The 22,918-nt window shown below is 42.7% G+C and overlaps 1 protein-coding gene across 1 annotated transcript; it reads left to right on the top strand.

The window, feature by feature from the left end:
* The first annotated feature begins 4 nt into the window (after nt 1-4).
* TMEM59 (transmembrane protein 59) lies at nt 5-22,047 on the top strand. Its single transcript, XM_073643438.1, has 8 exons — nt 5-198; nt 9,527-9,632; nt 9,959-10,053; nt 14,052-14,204; nt 14,846-14,927; nt 15,013-15,115; nt 18,416-18,524; nt 20,347-22,047. Exons 1-8 carry the CDS (start codon nt 25-27, stop codon nt 20,500-20,502), a joined length of 978 nt encoding a protein of 325 aa, XP_073499539.1. The 5' UTR covers nt 5-24; the 3' UTR covers nt 20,503-22,047.
* The last annotated feature ends 871 nt before the right edge of the window (nt 22,048-22,918 follow it).

Raw genomic sequence — 22,918 nt, 5'->3', positions numbered from 1 at the left:
TGGCTAAGGAACCACCTACTCCGGATGTTGATGACTACTGGGAGGAGAAAGATGGCCGCCACGAAGGTGTTCTGCGGGGCTGCGCTGCTGCTATGTTGCACTTTGGGGGCTCGGGGGTCCCTGGACACTGCTCTGGGGGACAGCTCGTCCTGCCATCAAGTCTGCGAGGGCACCTACCCCCTCCACACATACCCGGAGGTAAGAGCAGCGCCCTCCTCCGCCCAGCCCCGACCTGTACAAGCAACTGGGGCCGCAGCAGGTTCTGACTCCTATCCCCGCACTGCAGGCTGCTGTTCTCTGTTATCAGCCTTACTGTCACCTGAAGTAATTTTTTAATGGATTATTTTATTAAAAGTCTAGCAAACTCCCTGCCCAACATCACTGGTGTATATATTATATACAGCATATAGATGACGTGTAGTGGTGTATAATATACAGCGTGTAGATGACGTGTAGTGGTGTATAATATACAGCGTGTAGATGACGTGTAGTGGTGTATATATTGTTTATAGTGCTTTGAGCAGGGGGTTGGACCAGATGACCCAGGAGGTCCCTTCCAACTCTACCATTCTATGATTCTATGATAGATTATATGTAGTATTATATAGTGTGTGTTTGTATATTATACTAGTAGTATTTGTCTGTGTGCCCACAATGCGTTTTTTAAGCTTTTCCGCAGCGGCAAAAACACTGCCGAAACGCTTAAAAAACGCTTGGTAGAAGGTCTGCCATGTTCCCCAATGATAATCCGCATGTGCAGTGCACATGCTGCGGAGATTTCCACTGCGGATTATCATTGCGGAAAAAAACGCAGCACTACCAATTATTATGCGGAAGCGCTGTGTTTTCGCCATTGACTTGCATTAGATCGCATGGATTACGCATCACTGTATATGTAGATGCGCATTCCATGCGTTCTAATGTGCGGATGGTACCTGGGTCTAGAGGACGGGAGACTCTCCTCCGGACCCGGGTACCATAGAAAACTGTAAAAAAAAAAAAAAGAATAAAATAAAAAATAAATATATACTTACCTTCTGGCGTCCTGCTCTGCGCTCCTCCTCGCATGCCGACAGTTCGCAATGTACTGAAGGACCTGCGCTGACGTCAGAGTCATGTGACGGGTCACGCGACCCTGACGTAGGCAGGTCCTTCAGTGTAGCGCTGCCGGCAGCCGAGACAGAGGGAAACAAGACACCGGGGGCCATCGGAAGGGAAGTATAGATTTCTTTTTTATTTTTTACCATTCTTTCGGTCACACTATATATGCTGTTTGCATGGATTTATATAGTGTGACCTAGTTGACAAGCACTTTCCGAGTGATGTTAAAATCTCTTGGAAAGCTCTTGACAACCCGCATGCGGAAATGCATGTGAAGAACGCTTCACATCCGCATGTCCCTGGCAGGAAAAACGCATGTACAATCCGCATGTACAATCCAAATGCGTTTTTTTTCTGCCAGGGAGATTCAGAAACGGTCAGGAAAAAATCCTGAGCATTTCTGCATCGTGGGCACATAGCTCCCGTCTTCCTACTGGTCTATTTGGTTTGTTTGTGTGTTTTAAAGGGAACCTGTCACCAGATATTTCATGTATGAATCAATACCACCACCTTCCTCAGCGCTTGTGCTGCCTTCCAGCAAAGTTGTATATTCTGTCCTGACTCCCCTGTATATCCCCAAAACAAAATTTAAGTGCTCCATCGAGGTATGCAAATTTGGACGGCTGGTCCAATGGGCTCATTGCAGCGGTGCCTGTCCCTCCTCTTACCTGCTAAACGCCGTCCTAAAACGCTGTGATTGAGGAGGAGGAAGCCTCCTGCGTCATCCACATAGCCCGATGAAATCTTATGACATCGCCGGTTCGTGTAGGCGCACTTTTTAAAATCCTTTTCTGACGACCGGAAACAAAACCAATATAGGTGAAATGGTTCCGGTAAGCAGGCGCCGGAAAGACGTGTGCTGACTAATCAACACTACATTACGGGATAGGATCCCAGCATGCAACTCCTGGGAGCTACTAGTCCCAGTATGCAAATTTTAGCTACAAAGCTGCTAGGGAACTACAAGTCCTATCATGCCGTCTGTAGAGATCCAACTACTGGGAAAGTACAAAAGTCCAAACATATTAACATTAACTATGTAGCTGCTGGGGAACTACCAGTCACAGCACATGAACTCCAATTTTGTAACTGCTTGAAAACTCCCAAGTCCCAGCATGCAGAATGGGAAGAAAGTGTATGGAAGAGTAGCATGGACAAGTTTGAGATCAGAAACCCTAAACCGTGTTTTTCTGTTACTACTCTGCTTTCAATGAACTCCCTCTCCCAGCTGAGATCTAGTGCAAGTGCTGTCACTCCCTGGAGCGGTGCATGCACATAGTTTGCGGGCAATGACTGTCCTCTTCACTAGGACAACTTGTGCTGCAGGAGTGAAGAAGTCACCAGACACTGACCGTCTTCTTCATCAGGACCTTCCCGGGAAATGATGGCGATTGCAGTATGTTGCGGGTGGAAGAGGTAAGTCGCTGAAAGAAGAGTGACCTGTCCGCCACAGACAGGAATTGGCAAGAGAGGCAGCCGATTTGCAGGTGCTTTGCCCCTATTAGCGGCTCATTTGCATAACAATCCAATAATACATTTCTCTAAAATGTAAACCCAGATTTCTAAAATAAAACTTTGGATGTAATCAGCATTGCAGCATCTGTACACAATTGGCATTGGTTAGGGGTATAAAAACCTGATGACAGGGTCCCTTTAAAAGAAAAATATATAAAATAAATGCGTAATATTGACTCGTCCTCCTTTTTTTTTTCTTCTTCTTTTCTGAGATTCTCAGTGGTACATTGAGCTTGTTTTCTTACAGAGATACAAGCTGCTCTCCAGATCCTTGTACGTGTAGGCAGGATTATAAGAAAGTTGGATGAGGTATTGGAGGCAATAAGTTTAGGACACTTGGAGGCAAAATGCCGACTATGCTGTTATGTCACAAACTTTGGTGGACAGTGAAGTGTTTCACAATTTACTTCATTGTGGAACACTCCATGGCTTCCAAATCTATACCAACTGGTGGGATTTGGCGCCAGGGGTTTAACACTAGGACTACTGGACTCGTGACTCCGCCTAGAACTACTGAAAGGAGTCATTTTGACTCCTTGCTTGTTTTCGTTTATTTTTAGAGTTTCATTTGTGGTTATTTATTAATAATTATATTTTTTGTAATGTATTATTATTGTGAGTGTTTTTTTTCTGCTTTTCTTATTTTTCTACAGAAAATAACAATAATTATAATAGACGTTTTTCAAACATTTTTTTTTATTCAAGTGCACACATATAAACAACAACTGAAGAACAAAAAGCAGAGAAAATGTAGGTGGAGGAGCATAAAAATGAAAATATGGCGCAGAATTCACCTTCTAAACATTTGGTGTTTCGCATTTTAGGCATTGCCTTTGATTTATGGCAGTACATTGCCCACACAAAGACTTACCACAAGTCTTACAATTTCCGACAGATCTATTTTTCTTGCACTTTTCTTTGATCTGGCAAAATTTTGTTTGAACCATCACTTCTGAGCATGTAGAAACTTGGGACGTGGAACCCTTTTCCCTATCTGTGACATAAGGACCACTCAACTCTCTCACAAGCGTTTGCAAAAATGCCTTGCGTGCCATTTTTTGGTGGGTAATCTCCTTGAATATTATCCATGCATTTATACCCGCAAAGTCTAAGGCATTTTCAAATGCATGAACAGGCCATCTCCTTGTGCATGTTCGTGTGGTATATTTTCGTGCCATCTGATCCACTACATCTACTCCATATTTTGTTTCATTGTAAAACTTTACCGTTTCTGGAGTTTTTTTAGCAGAATCAGACGCAACAACAACATCTGGATGGACGGAACTCAAAATGACAACATTTTTGTTGGGCTTTCCTTGATATACTGTAAGTGTAAAATTGTCTTCATTTCTAAACACTTTAGTGTTGTACAATTCCTCTTTCATGGATTTTATTTCTTTAGGCACTTCTCGCCTTATCTTGTTCAGTGTTCCCACGATGGTTGTTCCTTTGCTTTTTAGCTGTTTAGCTAATTTTACTGAAGTAAAATAATTATCGGTTGTAACATTGCGACCTTTTTTCAAAAACGGGTCCAATAACTTCATTACCACATGGTCAGCTAAACGGTCCTCAGCACGGCGTGTGTCATCTTTGCCTAGATAAGGGAAGCCATTTGCCAGATATTTGCTCCTCTTATCAACAGCTAGCCAATATTTGTGGCCATATTTATCTGGTTTGGAAGGCATGTACTGCGTGAATGGACACCTAGTTTTGCTTGGGAAAAGTTGCTCATCCACCATTATGTATGGGCCAGGTTTGTAACACGCAATACAATTTTCAATAAACCTGTCCCACACAGTAGAAAATAGAGCAAACTTGTCCGTTTGCAGTCTCTCCGATCGAGTAGATTTCTCATCAAATCTGAGAAACCTCATAATTTCAACAAAGCGGTCCCTAGACATTGTCGCTTTGCAAAACGGTATTCCCCAGTCATTACACCAAATACTGCTAATCGAGTGACGGTTCGTGCCAGATATTCCACGAGCATAGAATATCGCAATGAATGCATCTAGCTCCTCATCAGATAGTTTGTTCAGCATTACACAGTAATACAAGCAGGTAAAACACAAGGAAAATGTGAAAAGTTGACATGTAAATTGAACTACATCTATATGAACATCAGGATAAATAAGACAGAGTGAAAAAATTATGCACAAAACTTTATAGCAACATTTAGTGACAAAAGGACCTCAAAATATAGTAGGGAGTCAAAATGACTCCCTTCAGTAGTTCTTGGTAAATTTTGAAAAAAACGCGCAAATTTTTCACCAAAATTATTTATTCTCACAAAATCTTTTTTCACATCATATCTGAGGAAAAGTCACCGAGTTTCAAGCCGGAATTCTGAAAAATGTAGTCACAGAAGAGAAATAAAAAACGAAAGGAGTCAAAATGACTCCATCAGTAGTTCTAGTGTTAAACAGACTTAATCAAGTGCTGATAGGTGATGTGATTCAGGAATTCTCACAGCTGCAAAACGAATATGGGTCACCTCCCTCTGAACCCTATAAATGCTTATAATTTAGGCACGCATATCAGGCGGAAGGCATTGTTCTGGCAGGAGGAGTACCCCGAAACTCAATAATACAGAGAATAGCTAATCTACACAGTTCTCGTGGACTGATCTCATTACTTTATAACATTCTCTTATACCTTATATTGACAAACCAGCCAATGCGATCAAAAGAGAAATGGGAGAGTGTAATGGGACCCATAGAGGAAAATCACTGGTCAGATATACTGGAAAGAGTTCCACAGCTGTCTAAGTGAATCCCATAGACCGTCCCATATATATGTGAAACCCCAGGTATACAGGACACCTCAATTCTTATTTAACATAAGATTTCGTTCAAGTCCCCACTGTCCTAGATGTAAAACTAACATAGAAGATATTCTTCATATGATGTGGAACTGTTCTAACTTGGTGTCCTTTTGAAAGAGTGTTGTAGCAATGATTAACAGGGTTTATTCAATTGACGTAGAGCTTTCACCATTAGTATGTATACTGGGATATGTTGAAGATCTGGCTATTGATGAGTACGGCAAAATTGCAGCAGCACGTATGTTATATATGGCAACAAAATTGATAGCCCAAAAATGGATAGCAGATCAGGAGCCAATGATATCAGTATTTATTGATAATGTTAACCGGCTAGTAAATTTGGAAAAAGACATATACCTAAAAAGAGATGCTATCTCTAAATTTGACAAGATATGAGGTCTATGGATTGATGGCTCTGGTTTGACATCTAGGGAACTGAGGAGATTTCGCCTCGGCTTGCTTTGAGTTACGTTTATATGATGCCTCAAATTAAACTTCTTTGAAAATTAATTAAAATGAATGTTATTAGTACTTACACAAGTTATATGTAATTGGGTTGAATATTGTTACTATGTTCAAGTATTTGTTCATCTAATTCTGCTGGTTTTGCAGAGCCAAGATGTATAAATAACTCATGTTTAATGCTTCTTAAGGTTGGGGGGTGGAGAACTGTTTCTCCAATGTTTGTCTGGTTTTTATTAATTTTTTATAAAGATTTTCACAAAGGTAAAAATAAAGAAAGTTGTATGATTTTCTGGCCATGCTCGCCCTGCAGTGTTAGTTCGGGGTGTTTGCTCTATCATGATTCCTGTTTATGTGCAGAATGACACCTTAACCAGTCCAAGAGCATTTTTCCCCTGTTCATTACCAGGTACATTTTTTTCATACATGAGCTTTTAAGAGCTCTAAAAAATGTTCTCATTCAGATATAAATAGTATTTTTTTTTTTTTTTTTTTCCTTTCTCCTTTTTTTTTTTATTTTTTGTTACCGGTATATATTCATAGAATCATAGAATGGTAGAGTTGGAAGGGACCTCCTGGGTCATCTGGTCCAACCCCCTGCTCAAAGCAGGATTCACTAAACCATCTCAGACAGATGTCTGTCCAGCCTCTGTTTGAAGACGTCCATTGAAGGGGAACTCACCATCTCTCGTGGCAGCCTGTTCCACTCATTAATCACCCTAACTGTCAAAAAGTTTTTTCTAATATCTAATCTGTGTCTCCTCCCATTTAGTTTCATCCCATTGCTTCTAGTCTTTCCTTGTGCAAATGAGAATAAAGATGATCCTTCTACAATGTGACAGCCCTTGACATATTTGTAGACAGCTATTAAGTCTCCTCTCAGTCTTCTTTTTTGCAAGCTAAACATTCCCAAATCCTGCAACCGTTCCTCATAGGACATGGTTTGCAGACCAGTCACCATTCTGGTCGCTCTTCTCTGAACTTGCTCCAGTTTGTCTATGTCTTTTTTAAAATGTGGTGCCCAAAACTGTACACAGTATTCCAGATGAGGTCTGACCAAAGAGGAGTAAAGACCGATAATGACTTCACGTGATCTAGACTGTATGCTTCTGTTCATACATCTCAGAATTGTATTTGCCTTTTTTGCTGCTGCATCACACTGTTGACTCATGTTCAGTCTATGATCTATTAGTATACCTAAGTCTTTTTCACATGTACTGTTGCTTAGCTCTATTCCTCCCATTCTGTATATGCTTTTTTCATTTTTATTGCCCAGATGTAGTACTTTGCATTTTTCCCTGTTAAAAATCATTCTGTTGGTTGCTGCCCACTGCTCCCAGTTTATTTAGGTCTTTTTGAATCCTCTCTCTCTTTTCTCTAGTGTTAGCTATCCCTCCTAGCTTTGTGTCATCAGCAAATTTAATCAGTTTACCCTCAATTCCTTCATCTAAATCATTGATAAAGATGTTGAACAATACAGGTCCCAGGACGGAGCCCTGTGGTACCCCACTTGAGACATTCATCCAGCTGGATGTGAAGCCATTTACAACCACCCTTTGAGTCCGATCACTAAGCCAGTTATGAATCCACCTAACAGTTGCCTGGTCCATTGCATACTTGGTCATTTTTTCAATAAGGATGGTGTGAGATACTTTGTCAAATGCTTTGCTGAAGTCAAGATATACTATATCTACAGCATTTCCCTGATCCACCCAGTCAGTGATTCTGTCATAGAAGGAAATTAAGTTAGTCTGACATGACTTGTTAGTTACAAACCCATGCTGACTCTGGTTAATCACTTCATTCTTCTCCATGTACTTACATACATCTTGTTTAATAATTTGTTCAAAGATCTTTCCTGGTATAGAAGTCAGACTCACCGGCCTATAGTTCCCTGGGTCCACCTTCTTCCCCTTTTTGAAGATAGGAACAACATTTGCTCTTCTCCAGTCTTCTGGGACTTCTCCTGTTCTCCAAGAATTTTCAAAGATTATGGAGAGTGGTTCTAAAATTTCTTCTACGATCTCCTTCAGTACTCTGGGGTGTAATTCATCTGGACCTGGAGACTTGAACTCATTTATGTTAGCTAAATATTCCCTCACAATCTTTCTGTTTACAGATAACTTGGATTCTTCTATTCCTTTGAAAGGACAGTGAAGATCAGTTGATGTTACATTTTCTTTCTGAGAGAAAACAGATGCAAAATAGGAATTAAAAAGTTCGGCCTTCTCAACATCCTCTCTTACCATTTCTCCATTTTCATCCTGTAAAAATCCTATAGCATCTTTGACTTTTCTTTTACTTTTGACATACCCCCAAAATTCTTTTTTATTGCTTTTGACATCTCTTGCAAGCCTTAATTCATTGTCAGCTTTAGCTAACCTGATACGTGCCCTGCAGGATCTGCAGACTGCATTATAATCTTCTTTAGATATGCCTCCCTCTTTCCATTTAATAAACATTTCTTTCTTTCTTTTTAGCATGTGTTTAAGTTCTGTGTTCATCCATCCTGGTTTCCTTAAATGCTTCCCATTCTTCCTACTTTTCGGGATTGTTAACGATTGTGCTTTGAGAATCTCATTTTTAAAAATTTCCCATCCTTCCTGGACATTTTTGTCCTTAAGGACATCCAGTCATTGGATCCCTCATATTTTTTTAGCCAGACCTTTCACATTCCATAAATGGCCTTTATTCTTCCTCCAAACTTTGACCCTTCATTGACCAGTATCCCCCACACTCCTTGTGCAGACAGATACCGTCTGGTCACGAGCTTATACAGCATTACCCTATGAGATAATGCAGAAAATATCCACTGCATCCACAAAATGTGACCTCAGTCTAAAGTGGAGGCCATTTCTGTGTTATTCAGATTGCAGCTGTCGCCTCTGCCTCTCCAGGTGTCGGAGTCGTGGGGAGATTTATGATGTAGTGTGTCAGCGACATTCAGCACTCCTCTCTAACCTTACTACGACTCCATTTATGGGGCCACAATGGCCGGCTGTCTAAAATGTATGGGGTGGTGGGGGTTCTGACTCTCTATCAGGCTGGGGGTGAAGATTGGGCATGTTGGATTTCAACATGCCTGATTGATCTCACGGGAGAAAAGTCCTCTCCTGAGAATTCTGGTAGCACTTTATCTTCTTCATTTTTAATAAAGCACGTACAATTGTGGATGTGCGGTATTTTGGCGAGGCGGCTGTTACTATAACCAGTATTGTGATCATTGTGACGCCGGGCATTTAAATGGGTTCTCCGACACTGCTCCTTTCTGTTTCGGGAAGTGAGAGATCCTAATGACGTTGCATCTGTTCCTGCTAAGACTGACCGGTATAGCTTGTGCACTGTTTACTCTGTTAAGTGTCTTTCTATTATAATAGGACAATACGTGCCGGATGCTCATGAGACTTGGCAGGCACATGTCGACGCAACGTCCTCCGCACCTCTCAATATGGAAATGAAAGTTGCCAGAGAAACCCTTTAAACCTGTAGGACGCTGTTATGTCCTTCTATTGCATACAAAATACATGATCATATATCTGCTTTATCCTGCCGTATGTTCTCACAATTATGGTAGATGCATATATTCCAGTCCACAGACAGAAGTTTCTTCTTCTTTTCTCTCTGTAGGAGGAGGAGCTGTTTGCCTGCCATCGTGGCTGTAGGCTTTTTTCCATCTGTCAATTTGCTGATGAAGGAGACGACCTGAACAAAACGAAGACAGAATGTGAATCAGGTGAAAAACACGATGCATCCGGATATAAGGGCATAAGTGTATGCTTTCTGGGTGATTTGTGTCCTTAGACAACCCTCATAATGTCAGGGCATCTTAATGATACCATAAGGGTATGTTCACATGTATTCCAACCCCAAAAAAAGAAAATTGAACATACCCTAACAAGTAGAAGTTTTTAGGTGCATGCACCCTACTTTCCGGCGCCTCTTATCCATTCACATGGCTAGAGCCAGGAGACGTCAGCACAATTTCCCTTGGTGTTTCTGATTATCTAAAAAAGGCTTGGGTGGGTTAATTTTGGCCTGTTTGTTTCTATTCCTCTGCAGCTTGCACAGAAGCTTATCCACAGTCCAATGAGCAGTATGCTTGTATCCTCGGCTGTCACAGTCAGATGCCTTTTGCAGAGAAGCGACAAGAAGAAGTGAGTACAGAATTACCATGGAGGATGTGAATGATAAAGTCCGGCTCCTGTTAGGACATTTAAATATATGAATACACATCCAAATAAGAAAATATTACCACTGTTAACTTTAAGTAGATATTCATTTAGAATATATATCTACACAAGTGTAAATAATCACAAACAAAAATGATACTAAAAGGTATAGATTTTATTAATACATTTAAAATATGTATTAAAATGGCAATGCACAGAAGAAATAGAAAGTTCACGACAAACGTATATGTAAGACATACAGGAGGAGCTAATAGCTATTTTCTCATTACATTATTTAACATGGAAATTGAAATACAGCATAGGACTATCAAATTAAACCAACAATTGTATTAATACTTAAGTGGATAAATACACTGCTCAAAAAAATAAAGGGAACAACAGAATATAACTCCAAGTAAATCAAACTTCTGTGAAATCAAACTGTCCACTTAGGAAGCAACACTGATTGACAATCAATTTCACATGCTGTTGTGCAAATGGAATAGACATTAGATGGAAATTATTGCCAATTATCGAGAGACACCCTCAATAAAGGAGGGGTTCTGCAGGTGGGGACCACAGACCACATCTCAGTACCAATGCTTTCTGGCTGATGTTTTGGTCACTTTTGAATGTTGGTTGTGCTTTCACACTCGTGGTAGCATGAGATGGACGCTACAACCCAGAGAAGTTGCTCAGGTAGTGCAGCTCTACCAGGATGGCACATCAATGCGAGCTGTGGCAAGAAGGTTTGCTGTGTCTGTCAGCGTAGTGTCCAGAGGCTGGAGGCGCTACCAGGAGACAAGCCAGTACACCAGGAGACGTGGAGGGGGCCATAGGAGGGCAACAACCCAGCAGCAGGACCGCTACCTCCGCCTTTGTGCAAGGAGGAACAGGAGGAGCACTGCCAGAGCCCTGCAAAATGACCTCCAGCAGGCCACAAATGTGCATGTGTCTGCACAAACGGTTAGAAACCAACTCCATGAGGGTGGTATGAGGGTCCGACGTCCACAGATGGGGGTTGTGCTCACAGCCCAACACCGTGTAGAACACTTTGCATTTGCCACAGAACACCAGGATTGGCAAAGTCGCCACTGGCGCCCTGTGCTCTTCACAGATGAAAGCAGGTTCACACTGAGCACATGTGACAGACGTGACAGAGTCTGGAGACGCCGTGGAGAGCGATCTGCTGCCTGCAACATCCTTCAGTATGACCGGTTTGGCAGAGTTGAATGGTGTGTGTGGCTGCAACTCTGGAGGGCTGCACAGCCCACCATGTGCTTGCCAGAGGTAGCCTGACTGCCATTAGGTACCGAGATGAGATCCTCAGACCCCTTGTGAGACCATATGCTGGTGCGGTTGGCTATGGGTTCCTCCTAATGCAGGACAATGCCAGACCTCATGTGGCTGGAGTGTGTCAGCAGTTCCTGCAAGATGAAGGCATTGAAGCTATGGACTGGCCCGCCCGTTCTCCAGACCTGAATCTGATTGAGCACATCTGGGACATCATGTCTCGCTCCATCCACCAATGTCACGTTGCACCACAGAATGTCCAGGAGTTGGCGGATGCTTTAGTCCAGGTCTGGGAGGAGATCCCACTGGAGACCATCCGCAACCTCATCAGGAGCATGCCCAGGCGTTGTAGGGAGGTCATACCGGAACGTGGAGGCCACACACAATACTGAGACTCATTTTGACTTGGTTTAAGGACATTACATCAAAGTTGGATCAGCCTGTAGTGTGTTTTTCCACTTTAATTTTGGGGGTGATTCCAAATCCAGACCTCCATTGGTTAATAAATTTGATTTCCATTGATGATTTTTGTGTGATTTTGTTGTCAGCGCATTCAACTTTGTACAGAACAAAGTATTCAATGAGAATATTTCATTCATTCAGATCTAGGATGTGTTATTTGAGTGTTCCCTTTATTTTTTTTGAGCAGTGTAGAGATACACTGCATATACATATTACAAAGATAAAATAGCATATGATGCCGGAGTCCGACATACGCTTTGCCCTCGACTTTCTCAAGGAGTTGGTGTCATTCTCATAGATATATACAGTACAGACCAAAAGTTTGGACACCCCTCATTTAATGATTTTTCTGTATTTTCATGACTATGAAAATTGTACATTCACACTGAAGGCATCAAAACTATGAATTAACACATGTGGAATTATATACTTAACAAAAAAGTGTGAAACAACTGAAAATATGTCTTATATTCTAGGTTCTTCAAAGTAGCCACCTTTTGCTTTGATGACTGCTTTGCACACTCTTGGCATTCTCTTGATGAGCTTCAAGAGGTAGTCACCGGAAATGGTCTTCCAACAATCTTGAAGGAGTTCCCAGAGATGCTTAGCACTTGTTGGCCCTTTTGCCTTCACTCTGCGGTCCAGCTCACCCCAAACCATCTCGATTGGGTTCAGGTCTGGTGACTGTGGAGGTCTTTACTTAGCTGCTTTTTTCTCGCCATAATACAAATTCTAACAGTCTATTCAGTAGGACTATCAGCTGTGTATCCACATGACTTCTGCACAATACAACTGATGGTCCCAACCCCATTTATAAGGCAAGAAATCCCACTTATTAAACCTGACAGGGCACACCTGTGAAGTGAAAACCATTTCCGGTGACTACCTCTTGAAGCTCATCAAGAGAATGCCAAGAGTGTGCAAAGCAATCATCAAAGCAAAAGGTGGCTACTTTGAAGAACCAAGAATATAAGACATATTTTCAGTTGTTTCACACTTTTTTGTTAAGTATACCGGGTGGTCCAAAAGTAGATGGACAGAAAGTGTAATAAGGTTATGAAGGGGGAGATTTATCAAACATGGTGTAAAGTGAAACTGGCTCAGTTGCTCTTAGCAACCAATCAGATTCCACTTTTCATTCCTCACAGACTCTTTGGAAAATGAAAGGTGGAATTTGATTGGTTGCTAAGGACAACTGAGCCAGTTTCACAGATCTAGTTTTCACAGATAGATCTCCCCCAAATCTGTTTTCTTTTCAGATAATTCAGATAACACATAATGGCAAATAATTTAAATACAGATCAAAGAAAATGGATTTTAACAGAGTATTGGAAGTCTCAAAATGCTGAAACCATTAGAGCAAATTGGGTTGAAACATTTGGTACTCAAGCCCCAAAGAGACAAACCATTTACCGCATTCGTGACAAATTCAATGCCACTGGCTCAATCCTTAATGCTCCAAAAACTGGTCGACCCCAAACAGTCTGTACAGAAGATAATAAACAACTTGTTGCTGAAACATTTGTTCAGAGTCCAAAAAAGTCCACCAGAAGAGCCTCATTGGAATTGGGAATTTCACGAGCTTCTATCATGTGAATCCTAAAATCTATTGGGTGGAAAGCTTATCATCCACGTCTAATTCATGGTTTATTGGAGGATGATCCAGCTGCAATTTAGTGTTTGATGAATCTCCCCCCTTCATAACCTTATTACACTTTCTGTCCACCTACTTTTGGACCACCCTGTATAATTCCACATGTGTTAATTCATAGTTTTGATGCCTTCAGTGTGAATGTACAATTTTCATGGTCAGGAAAATGCAGAAAAATCTTTAAATGAGAAGGTGTGTCCAAACTTTTGGTCTGTACTGTGTGTGTACATACATACATTTTTTTTCCCCCTTTAGTCTCCCCAGGTCTCGAACCCACATACAGTACTTAACATTACAGGCAGGAGCTTACGTTACTGAGCCACCAGCTCTTGCTTGCCACCTGCTCTATGATCTTGGAAAGCTGCTCCTGTGGACTTGAGCCCTCCAGGTTCATTCATTTGAATAGTTTCCACATTACCAGTGTGGTGGGCACGGTAGGGAACATGTCTTTCTTCCAGGAAAGATCTGTGGATTTTAAAGACTTCGTCTCTCCCTTTTAAAGTAATTGTGGTTTCAGTGAGACGCATGCGAGAATAAATAATAATTCTTTTTATTATTTTTCGGGTTGTCGCTGCAGCTCTCTGACATGGTGCCACGGATCCATATCCTATTTCCTCTGACCATGGTAAGAGCTTTCTGGAGTGATATGATGGACTCTACACAGAACTTCATGAGCTCCTCCTGGACTTTCTTCATACAGGCCGATAATGGACGCATCCTCGTGGTGCAGGTACGTACAATGTAACTTGGCAACAAGCTTCATCTCTGCTTACGTAGTTTCTTGTAATTTAAAGGGGTTGTCTGTCGTCGCTCCCTTCTGCATCAGGATGACTTTGGGTTTGCCCATACCTGTAAGGGCGCATGCACAATCAGCAGATATCCAATCCAGACATCCCTGACTCGATAAGATACCCCAAAGGTATGGTCAAAGGTGCATTTCTTTAAACAACTGGACCCTCAGATTTCTACCGCGAATTTGCAGCGGCAGTACAGCAGATCCACAGCAGGTTTTCAAGGGAATTTGCCCCTTCGTGTTAATAAGTGACCTGCCTGTAATTGAAAAAAAAAAAAAGTCCGCCACCACTCTTTATGTTAGCAGAGAGGACAAAAGATTTCCATGTTTTTTTGTAAGTCCTACACCTTCTCTCAGTTTAATAGAAGGAAATTAGATGATGGGATAATCAGATCAGGGGTCCTTTACTTTTCAATCCTTCTTTTTTATTCCTTGTAAAGAAAAAAAAAATCTAATAAGTGGAGACTCGGATACTACTGAAACCTCTCAATCTGCCATCTCTCACATTACACATCTACCTTGGCAGAACTTTTTTGGTCACTTGATTATTACATGTTTTACTTCTTCTCTTGTTTCAGTCTCCGCCAGAAATTCAACAGATGCCACCACTGCAGGCAGAAGACCCTTCAGCGAGGGGCAACATGCTGGACGCCATGTCTTGTAAGTCCACTATGAAGCTCATTCAGTTAGGAGAATCGTTTTAGCGTTTGAGACCACGAGAATCAACTTTCTTTCTAACCTGCAGCAAATTTTGGAGGTAGAAAATCGGTGGGCGAGGGCCTGTGGAGCAGAAGAGCTGACATTCTGGAGTTAGATGGAGGAGAAGGGATAATGAAGTGCTTCTCAATGTAAGTTAATGAAATAAATACCTGAAGTGATAATGGTATGGTCTCTTCCACTTACAGAAAAATCTATCTATATAATTGTCTTATCCCGTCTGTCTGTCTGTCTGTTTGTCCGTCCAGGAAATCCCGGGTCGCTGATTGGTCCGGCCGCGGCCAATCAGCGACGCAGCATTTCAGAAAAACATGGCGGCCATTAGTGGCTCATATGCAGCACGGAGGTCAGCGGCAATGCAGCAGGGAGATGCAGCCGGCTGCTCGCAGCATAAGTCCCCTGAGCGCAGGCTTCTGACCTACATGCGGCTATCGTCGGAAGATCAGCGGCTACGGCCGCTTATCTCCCGAGGACGAGTGTGACGCCCCTCCTCTCCCCTCCCCACTCCTCCCGTCCCTCCCCCCGCTCGATCAGGACCCCGGCACCCGGCGTCATACTTACCCCTCCCCGTGCCTCCGCAGCAGCTCCTGTGTCTTCCGCTGATGCTCTGTGACGTCTCAGGTCAGAGGGCGCGGTGACGTCTTTACACCACGCTCTCTCCTGAGCGGTCACAGCGCACAGCGGGAAGATGCCGGCTACGCTGGAGTCCAGAGAAGCAGTGAGGTGAGTATTGGATTTTTTTTTTTGTATGGGGCCGTAGGGGACCTGCATGGGGCACTATGGGGGGATGTGACAGCCTGCATGGGGCACTATGGAGAGATGTGACATCCTGCATGGGGTATTATATAGGGGGATGTGACATCCTGCATGGGGCACTATAGGGGGAAGTGACATCCTGCATGGGGTATTATATAGTGGGGATGTGACATCCTGCATGGGGTATTATATACGGGGGATGTGACATCCTGCATGGGGTATTATATACGGGGGATGTGACATCCTGTATGGGGTATTATATAGGGGGGATGTGACAGCCTGCATGGGGCACTATATGGAGAGATGTGACATCCTTCATGGGGTATTATATAGTGGGGATGTGACATCCTGCATGGGGTATTATATAGTGGGGATGTGACATCCTGCATGGGGTATTATATACGGGGGATGTGACATCCTGCATGGGGTATTATATACGGGGGATGTGACATCCTGCATGGGGTATTATATAGGGGGGATGTGACAGCCTGCATGGGGCACTATGGAGAGATGTGACATCCTACATGGGGTATTATATAGGGGGGATGTGACATCCTGCATGGGGCACTATAGTGAGATGTGACATCCTACATGGGGTATTATATAGGGGGGATGTGACTTCCTGCATGGAGCATTATATAGGGGGGATATGACATCCTGCATGGGGTATTATATACGGGGGATGTGAAATCCTGCATGGGGTATTATATACGGGGGATGTGAAATCCTGCATGGGGTATTATATACGGGGGATGTGAAATCCTGCATGGGGTATTATATACGGGGGATGTGATAGCTTGCATGGGGCACTATGGAGAGATGTGACAGCCTGCATGGGGCACTATGGAGAGATGTGACATCCTGCATGGGGCACTATAGGGGTATGTAACATCCTGCATGGGGTACTATATAGAGGGATGTGAATTCCTGCATAGGGCATTATATAGTGGGGATGTGACATCCTGCATGGGGTATTATATACGGGGGATGTGACATCCTGCATGGGGTATTATATTGGGGGGATGTGACAGCCTGCATTGGGCACTATGGAGAGATGTGACATCCTGCATGGGGTATTATATTGGGGGGGGGGGTGACATCCTGCATGGGGCACTATAGGGGGATATGACATCCTGCATGGGGCATTATATAGGGGGGATGTGACATCCTGCATGGGGTATTATATACGGGGGATGTGACATCCTGCATGGGGTATTATATAGGGGGGATGTGGCTTCCTGCATGGGGCATTATAAGGGAGGGGGGGGATGTAACATCCTGCATGGGACATTATAAAGGAGGGTCGGGAGACATATGCTAGAATACCCGATGCGTTAGAATCAGGCCACCATCTAGTAGTAGATAAATGGGTTCTTCAAAACCCTGTCCATAGGTAATGGAAAAAATCTACACAAGAATCAGAGCATCCTGCGGGTTTATAAATCTGCAGCACGCTCACTCCTCCACATATTTCACCCTATGCATTATCTTGTAATGCAGCAGGTTGAAATCAGCAGATTTGCGACATACCAAGCTGGTCCGAAACTCCTGCACTATTGTCTTTTATTTATGGCACATGCATAGTGAAGCTTTTTTTTTTGCCATATATGAGAAATACAGGGCAAATATACCCAGCATGCGGAGCACGTGTGGGATTTTGGATGGCTATAGAGCAGGAACTCTACTTCTTTGACTTGAAAATGATGCATGCAGTGATTAACAGCACATGACCACTGCATCCAGTCACTAGCAAAGGGATTACCTGGGATTATTTATTTTGTTTTTTTTTTTGTTTGTTTTTTATAGACCTAAGAACTTTACAGTCAGGTAGTTGCCAACTACCTACCTCTTGTGCCTGGCGTTGATCTCTGTCAGCTCTGAGTGGGTACCGCTCCCGATGGCGATTCGGTAGCTTCTATCACGCATCTGCTTCTCTTCCGCACTGCTCTGTTTGGACGTCACTGCTGATGGCATGCTTCTTGACAGCTGGCTTTCCGCTGCCTAACTGCAGGGAGCCGGCTGTCAATCAGCATGATGTCAGCAGTCACAGCCTGTCAAAGAGGTAGAGCTGCTCTGTTGACATTGATGTAGTTGGCAACTACCTACCTGTCAATTCTTAGCCCAATAGGGAAAAAATAAAATAGTCCTGCAAAACCCCTTTAATGTTAAGGTAGATTGCACAAGATGGTGAGGCCAGTGATTGGCTGCACTATGTCACTGCTTCAGCCTGTCAATCGAGAGCTCTGGGGAGCTGAGTAGATGCAAAGGGTAAGTAAACTTAGTTATTTTCAGGATTTCTGCTGGTGACTTTTTTTAACTTCAGGTCGGGGAGGGAAGGCTCCTGCTGAAGCCAGTTTTACAGCCACAAGCAGATTTTCTATATATAATTGTTCCCCACCATAGTATAATAATAAGATGGAATTTTAACATCTTATCAATGGTGGGGGTCCAGGCTTTCAGAACTTTACTGACTCCTGGAATGAACGGGTTGTGCAACTTGTTCTGGGAATTACAATACAACCGAAATAAATGTAATTCCAGTACAGCGTTATCTCTGCAATCGTTTCAGAAAGACGAAGATGCTGCTATACTAAACAAGAAGGCACAAGTCCGGTAATGCCGGTCCAACATTCATCATTTTGGCATTTGATATAATTGTTGTTTTTCTTATTCAGGAATTCCAATTGGCTTCTGACGGCGACATTGTTGCTGTCTGTCCTGGTTCTCCTCTGGATTTGCTGTGCAACAGTAGCAACTGCGTCGGACCAGTATATTCCTTCGGAGGTAAGTCTGCTCCAATAATGAGGTTATATGGCTGTACACAATGACGCTGGCCCGGCTTAACCTGTTTTTATAGCCAGTAGCCACATAATTGCCTGGAATCTGGAAGAAAAAAAAAAGCTTCTTACTAGTCTGCAGGTTTTTAATCTCACATGATTTATTGGTCTTTGCTGAACTTTATACATCTTCATAGGGAGAAGTTCAGTTTTTCTGTTCCATAGGTTGAAATTCCTTGGAAGGACATAAAGTTTAAAAGGGTTTTCCAAATCCATGATATTGATAACCTATCCCTAGGATTGGTCATGAATATCTGATTGGCAGGGACCCAACATCCATCAACCCCACTAATCATCTGTTACCAACTCTGCCAGGGGCCACATGAAAACAGTATACAGAGCTCAGTCACTGTTTAATGCTTGCCCCCCAGATCTGCTACTATCCAAATGAATAGGAGGTGACGCGCAGTACCCAGGACCTCATCAATCCGATATTGATCATTTTTCTTTGGGATCAGTCATCAAAATAGTGATGTGCAACCCCTTTAAATTATAATATTTTGCAACCACTAGGGGCCGCATTTGAATTGTCTTCTATGAATGTAGTTGAGCCCCTAATCTACTCCTAGTGGTTGGGGAAAATATATAATTTAAAGGGGTTTTCCTACTCGTGTGCTCTCCTCTGGAGAGGAAATAAATTATATGCAATCCGGGTTGGCCTTGCACCATAAAATCAAGTCTGTGCCAGGTTTGGGCTACATTATACAATTTTGGAAACATGTCATGGTGTGGGGAGGCCTTGCGAAGCCCTGCACACTTTTTCTAAAATATGCACAGTCAGCACAAAGTTTGTAAAAAGTTGCAAATTTTTGCACAATTGAACCAACTGATGAGCCGTATACCATGAATTTTCAGATGGAAAGGAGAGGATAACTAAGATAATACCTCCTGAATTATATAGACTGGCGAAATAGTGACAGGATGAGTTATAAAAAAAAAAAAAGTTGAGTGCTACCCTAAATGCTTGTGGGCAGGCAGGGGAGCCACATCGTTCAGTCCTGTGTCCTTCCCGTGCTGGCAAGTTAGTTTGTTTTGAGATCTGATTTCTTTCCTTGCCTACTATCAGTAAATCCTGGTACCGATCGGTACACGAGCAGCAAAGCTCACAAAGCTGTTGTTTGACTACAGTTTGTAGGATTGTGATAATGATCAGATCATAAAACCCAAGTACAATTTCACCAACCATTTTTTGTGGTTGCAATATTATTTTAGCACAAACCTTTTAAGCACTAGAAAACACCAAGAAAAAAACACAACTTTATCTAGCAATTGCTTTTTTTATTTTTTATAGAAAAAAGGGCATAAAACAAGTAATACACAAATACTTAAAGTTGACCTTTATTTGATTCATGCTCCCCAAACCACAGGCATTTCCAAGAAAAACTAGTTTGAAGAGCTGGCGTGCGAGTATAGGAATAGACAAGACTAGCTTGCCTCTTCCCCGCACCACTCTTATTTGAACGACAGGTCTCGCTCGTGTGTGTCCGTCTGGTTCATGCTATCTGCGGTCTCCAGGCAGGTTCCCTTTAAAAGGTTTGTCCTGGATTGGAAGAAATGTTTTTTTTGTTTTTTTTTCAAGAACAGCGCCACTTGTTGAATTTGGCTGTGCTTGGTATTGCAATTTATTCACTTCAGTGGGGCTGATCTGCAGTGTCAGGCGGCCCATGGACAGGAGTGGCCCTTAATATAGAAGTGCAATAATAGTGTATATGAATGTGAGATAATCTTTGTGTTGGTGACGGCTTTTCATGAACTCGTTTGTCTTTTAGAAACTGAGCATCTATGGAGATTTGGAATACCTGAACGAGCAGAAGCTTCACAAATACCCTCCTGCGTCCCTCGTAGTGGTCCATGGTCTTCCCCAAGAAAATGAAGATGCTGGACCTTTACCAACTAAAGTGGACCTGGCCAAGTCGGCCATATAGGCCGGCGTCCCAGCCCACTCTTCTCTCTCCACGCCACCACTTAAAGGGGCATCTGTTGCAATGTGGATGGAATCGAGCTGCTTGCCTGTCAGATTTCATTCCCACGGGTGGCTTCAGGGATAGGGAACTCTCTGATGTGGACTTTATATTATAGGTTAGAACTACATCCGGGGAGGGGGGGCATCCTATGACGGATGTGAAGTGATCGCTTAGTTTTCGGGGTGGGTAGTTTCTTACTTTTTCCTTCTAATCATATCTCTACTGTAAACCTTTCTTCTTTACATTTAGGTGATCTTCTGATCTTGGTGTGAATCTGCTTTTGTCTCTTTTTATGTCCTATGCTCCATGGTGAGGACTCGCTTTTCAGCTTTGCAGCGTTTCTATGTTGCGTTCACTTAATCCTTCTTGTGGCCGCTTACACGAACAATTAATATGTAAGCAGTGATCCATAAAGCCTGAGCTTGTACTGTGCAAAGGAGCATCACATGCAAACCTGAAAAGGAGTCCTCTATGGCAGCACATTATATCTATAGCTTATACAGGGTGTCAGGGGAAGAAGTAACATACTTAGGTTTTTGTTTTTTTGTAATCTGAAGGACTAATAGCCTATTAATCGCACAGACACTTTGAAGAAAGGATGAATAGCAGAGATGAGTGAGATGGTTGTACCACCAGCAGGAAGGGTCTAGGCACTGGGAAGCCAGGGGAAGGGGGCATTACGGTTTGTGGGATGTCTCATAAAGTGAGCACATATCCCTAGAATATGCCATCCCTTTATGAATAGTTGGGACCCCCACTGATCCTGAGAATGAAGGGGACGTAGTGCTATAACCCTTTCTAACTCTTCTAAGCACGGCGCGTCTCCTGCATGCTCTCTGCTACAGTGACCGTGCAGGGAGGCAACAGCAGAGGGGATGCAGTGACCCTTAATTCTCAGGATGAATATGGACCACAGTGGCTATGTGCCATCACCTAATAAGATGGAAAACCCCATGATTTGGTGCATTTGTGATTCCAGATTGGTTCACTTGCATTCTGCTGGTGATTCAGATCGAGTAAAAATAAAAAAATCCTCTATTTATACAACATGTGCTCCTATTCCATAATCCCCTGCTACTCGATCTCTGGTCAATCCCCTCCGTACACATCTCCAAAGATGACAATGTGTCAGTAGGGACATATGCGATGTGCACTTAGCTTCACACAGAAGGAGTTAAACTGTTAGATCCCATACCCGACGGCGGAGAAAGAGAGCTGACTGTTTCCGAACCAGCCGATCACTGACTAGAGAAAATCCAGACAGAAACAGTAAAACGGCAAAAGTTACTAATCTATATATGTATACAGTTGTAGTTAAGATGTTGGTAAATTCACCTTTTAAGAAATACTTTATGGACGACTTAAAAAAAAAAATGTTAACCGATCTGTCACGTGAACTGCTCAGGACGCGGACTGTGGATTGATTCTTCACAATGGATTTGACGTGGAAATCTGCAGTTTTCCTTTAATAAAATTAAATTACAAAATGTGAAATTTGGTTTAAAAGTCGTCTGGACTTCTTATTTTTCTGGTTTTATTACAAATACATAATATTCTACCTGTAAGTATGATACAAAAAAGATTGACATATATTTTAAAAAAATATATATTGATCTGCTCTACAGCATGACGACATTTTTACGAGGCTATACCACTGCAGTTCTCAGACTTGTCGCTTCGACTTGCTGTTGAGTGACTTATTTTAGAGCTGCAATTTTACTGCACAAAAAAAAGCTTGCATTTAAGTCTATAGCAAGTGAGGCAACATGGGACCATATAAAGGAATACCATAGGAGATCATTGGATGCAATGCCAGCCCTTGAGCTCAATGTTTCGTGACATGTCGCCATGTAGCCCTAGCACTAACTTGCAGCGAATGAAGCTGACCATAGACATGCTGCTTCACCTAACTCCAGCATAAACATGCGTGCTCGGTTTGGCTGAGCGTGCTGGTTTGTTTCAATGGGGAGAGGGGTAAAAGCTGTTGTCTGGTTGCTAAAGGAGATGTTCTGCTCTTGGAGCAAAAAAAAATAGATCAAGAATGCGTTTTGTGTACAGCATTTAATACTAAAATACAATCAACTTTAAGGTCCAGATTTATCAAGCGTTGATCACCAGTTTTCATCTGCCAATATCAATGGGTTCGACCAACGGTCTAATGTGTATGGAGGCGCCATCCGACTGATGGTCGGGGAAGATGTCAATTGCACATGTCCCTTTTCGGGCTGCTGATCGCATTGTTCTCCCTGAGATAAGCCGCTGGCCGCCGTGTTAGACGGCGGCTTTCTCATAGAGAACGAAGAAGACGCGGAGTCAAATGAGCGTTCCTGTGTTCAGGGCCGAATGATCTTCCGTGGATCGAAAATTTCGCTTCTTT

This window comes from Phyllobates terribilis, unplaced genomic scaffold, assembly GCF_046119375.1.
Source record: "Phyllobates terribilis strain yellow unplaced genomic scaffold, ASM4611937v1 Scaffold_8__6_contigs__length_399053987, whole genome shotgun sequence".
NCBI lineage: Eukaryota > Metazoa > Chordata > Amphibia > Anura > Dendrobatidae > Phyllobates > Phyllobates terribilis.
Note: the sequence above shows the minus strand (reverse complement) of the source record. Positions and strands in the feature narration are given on the sequence as shown.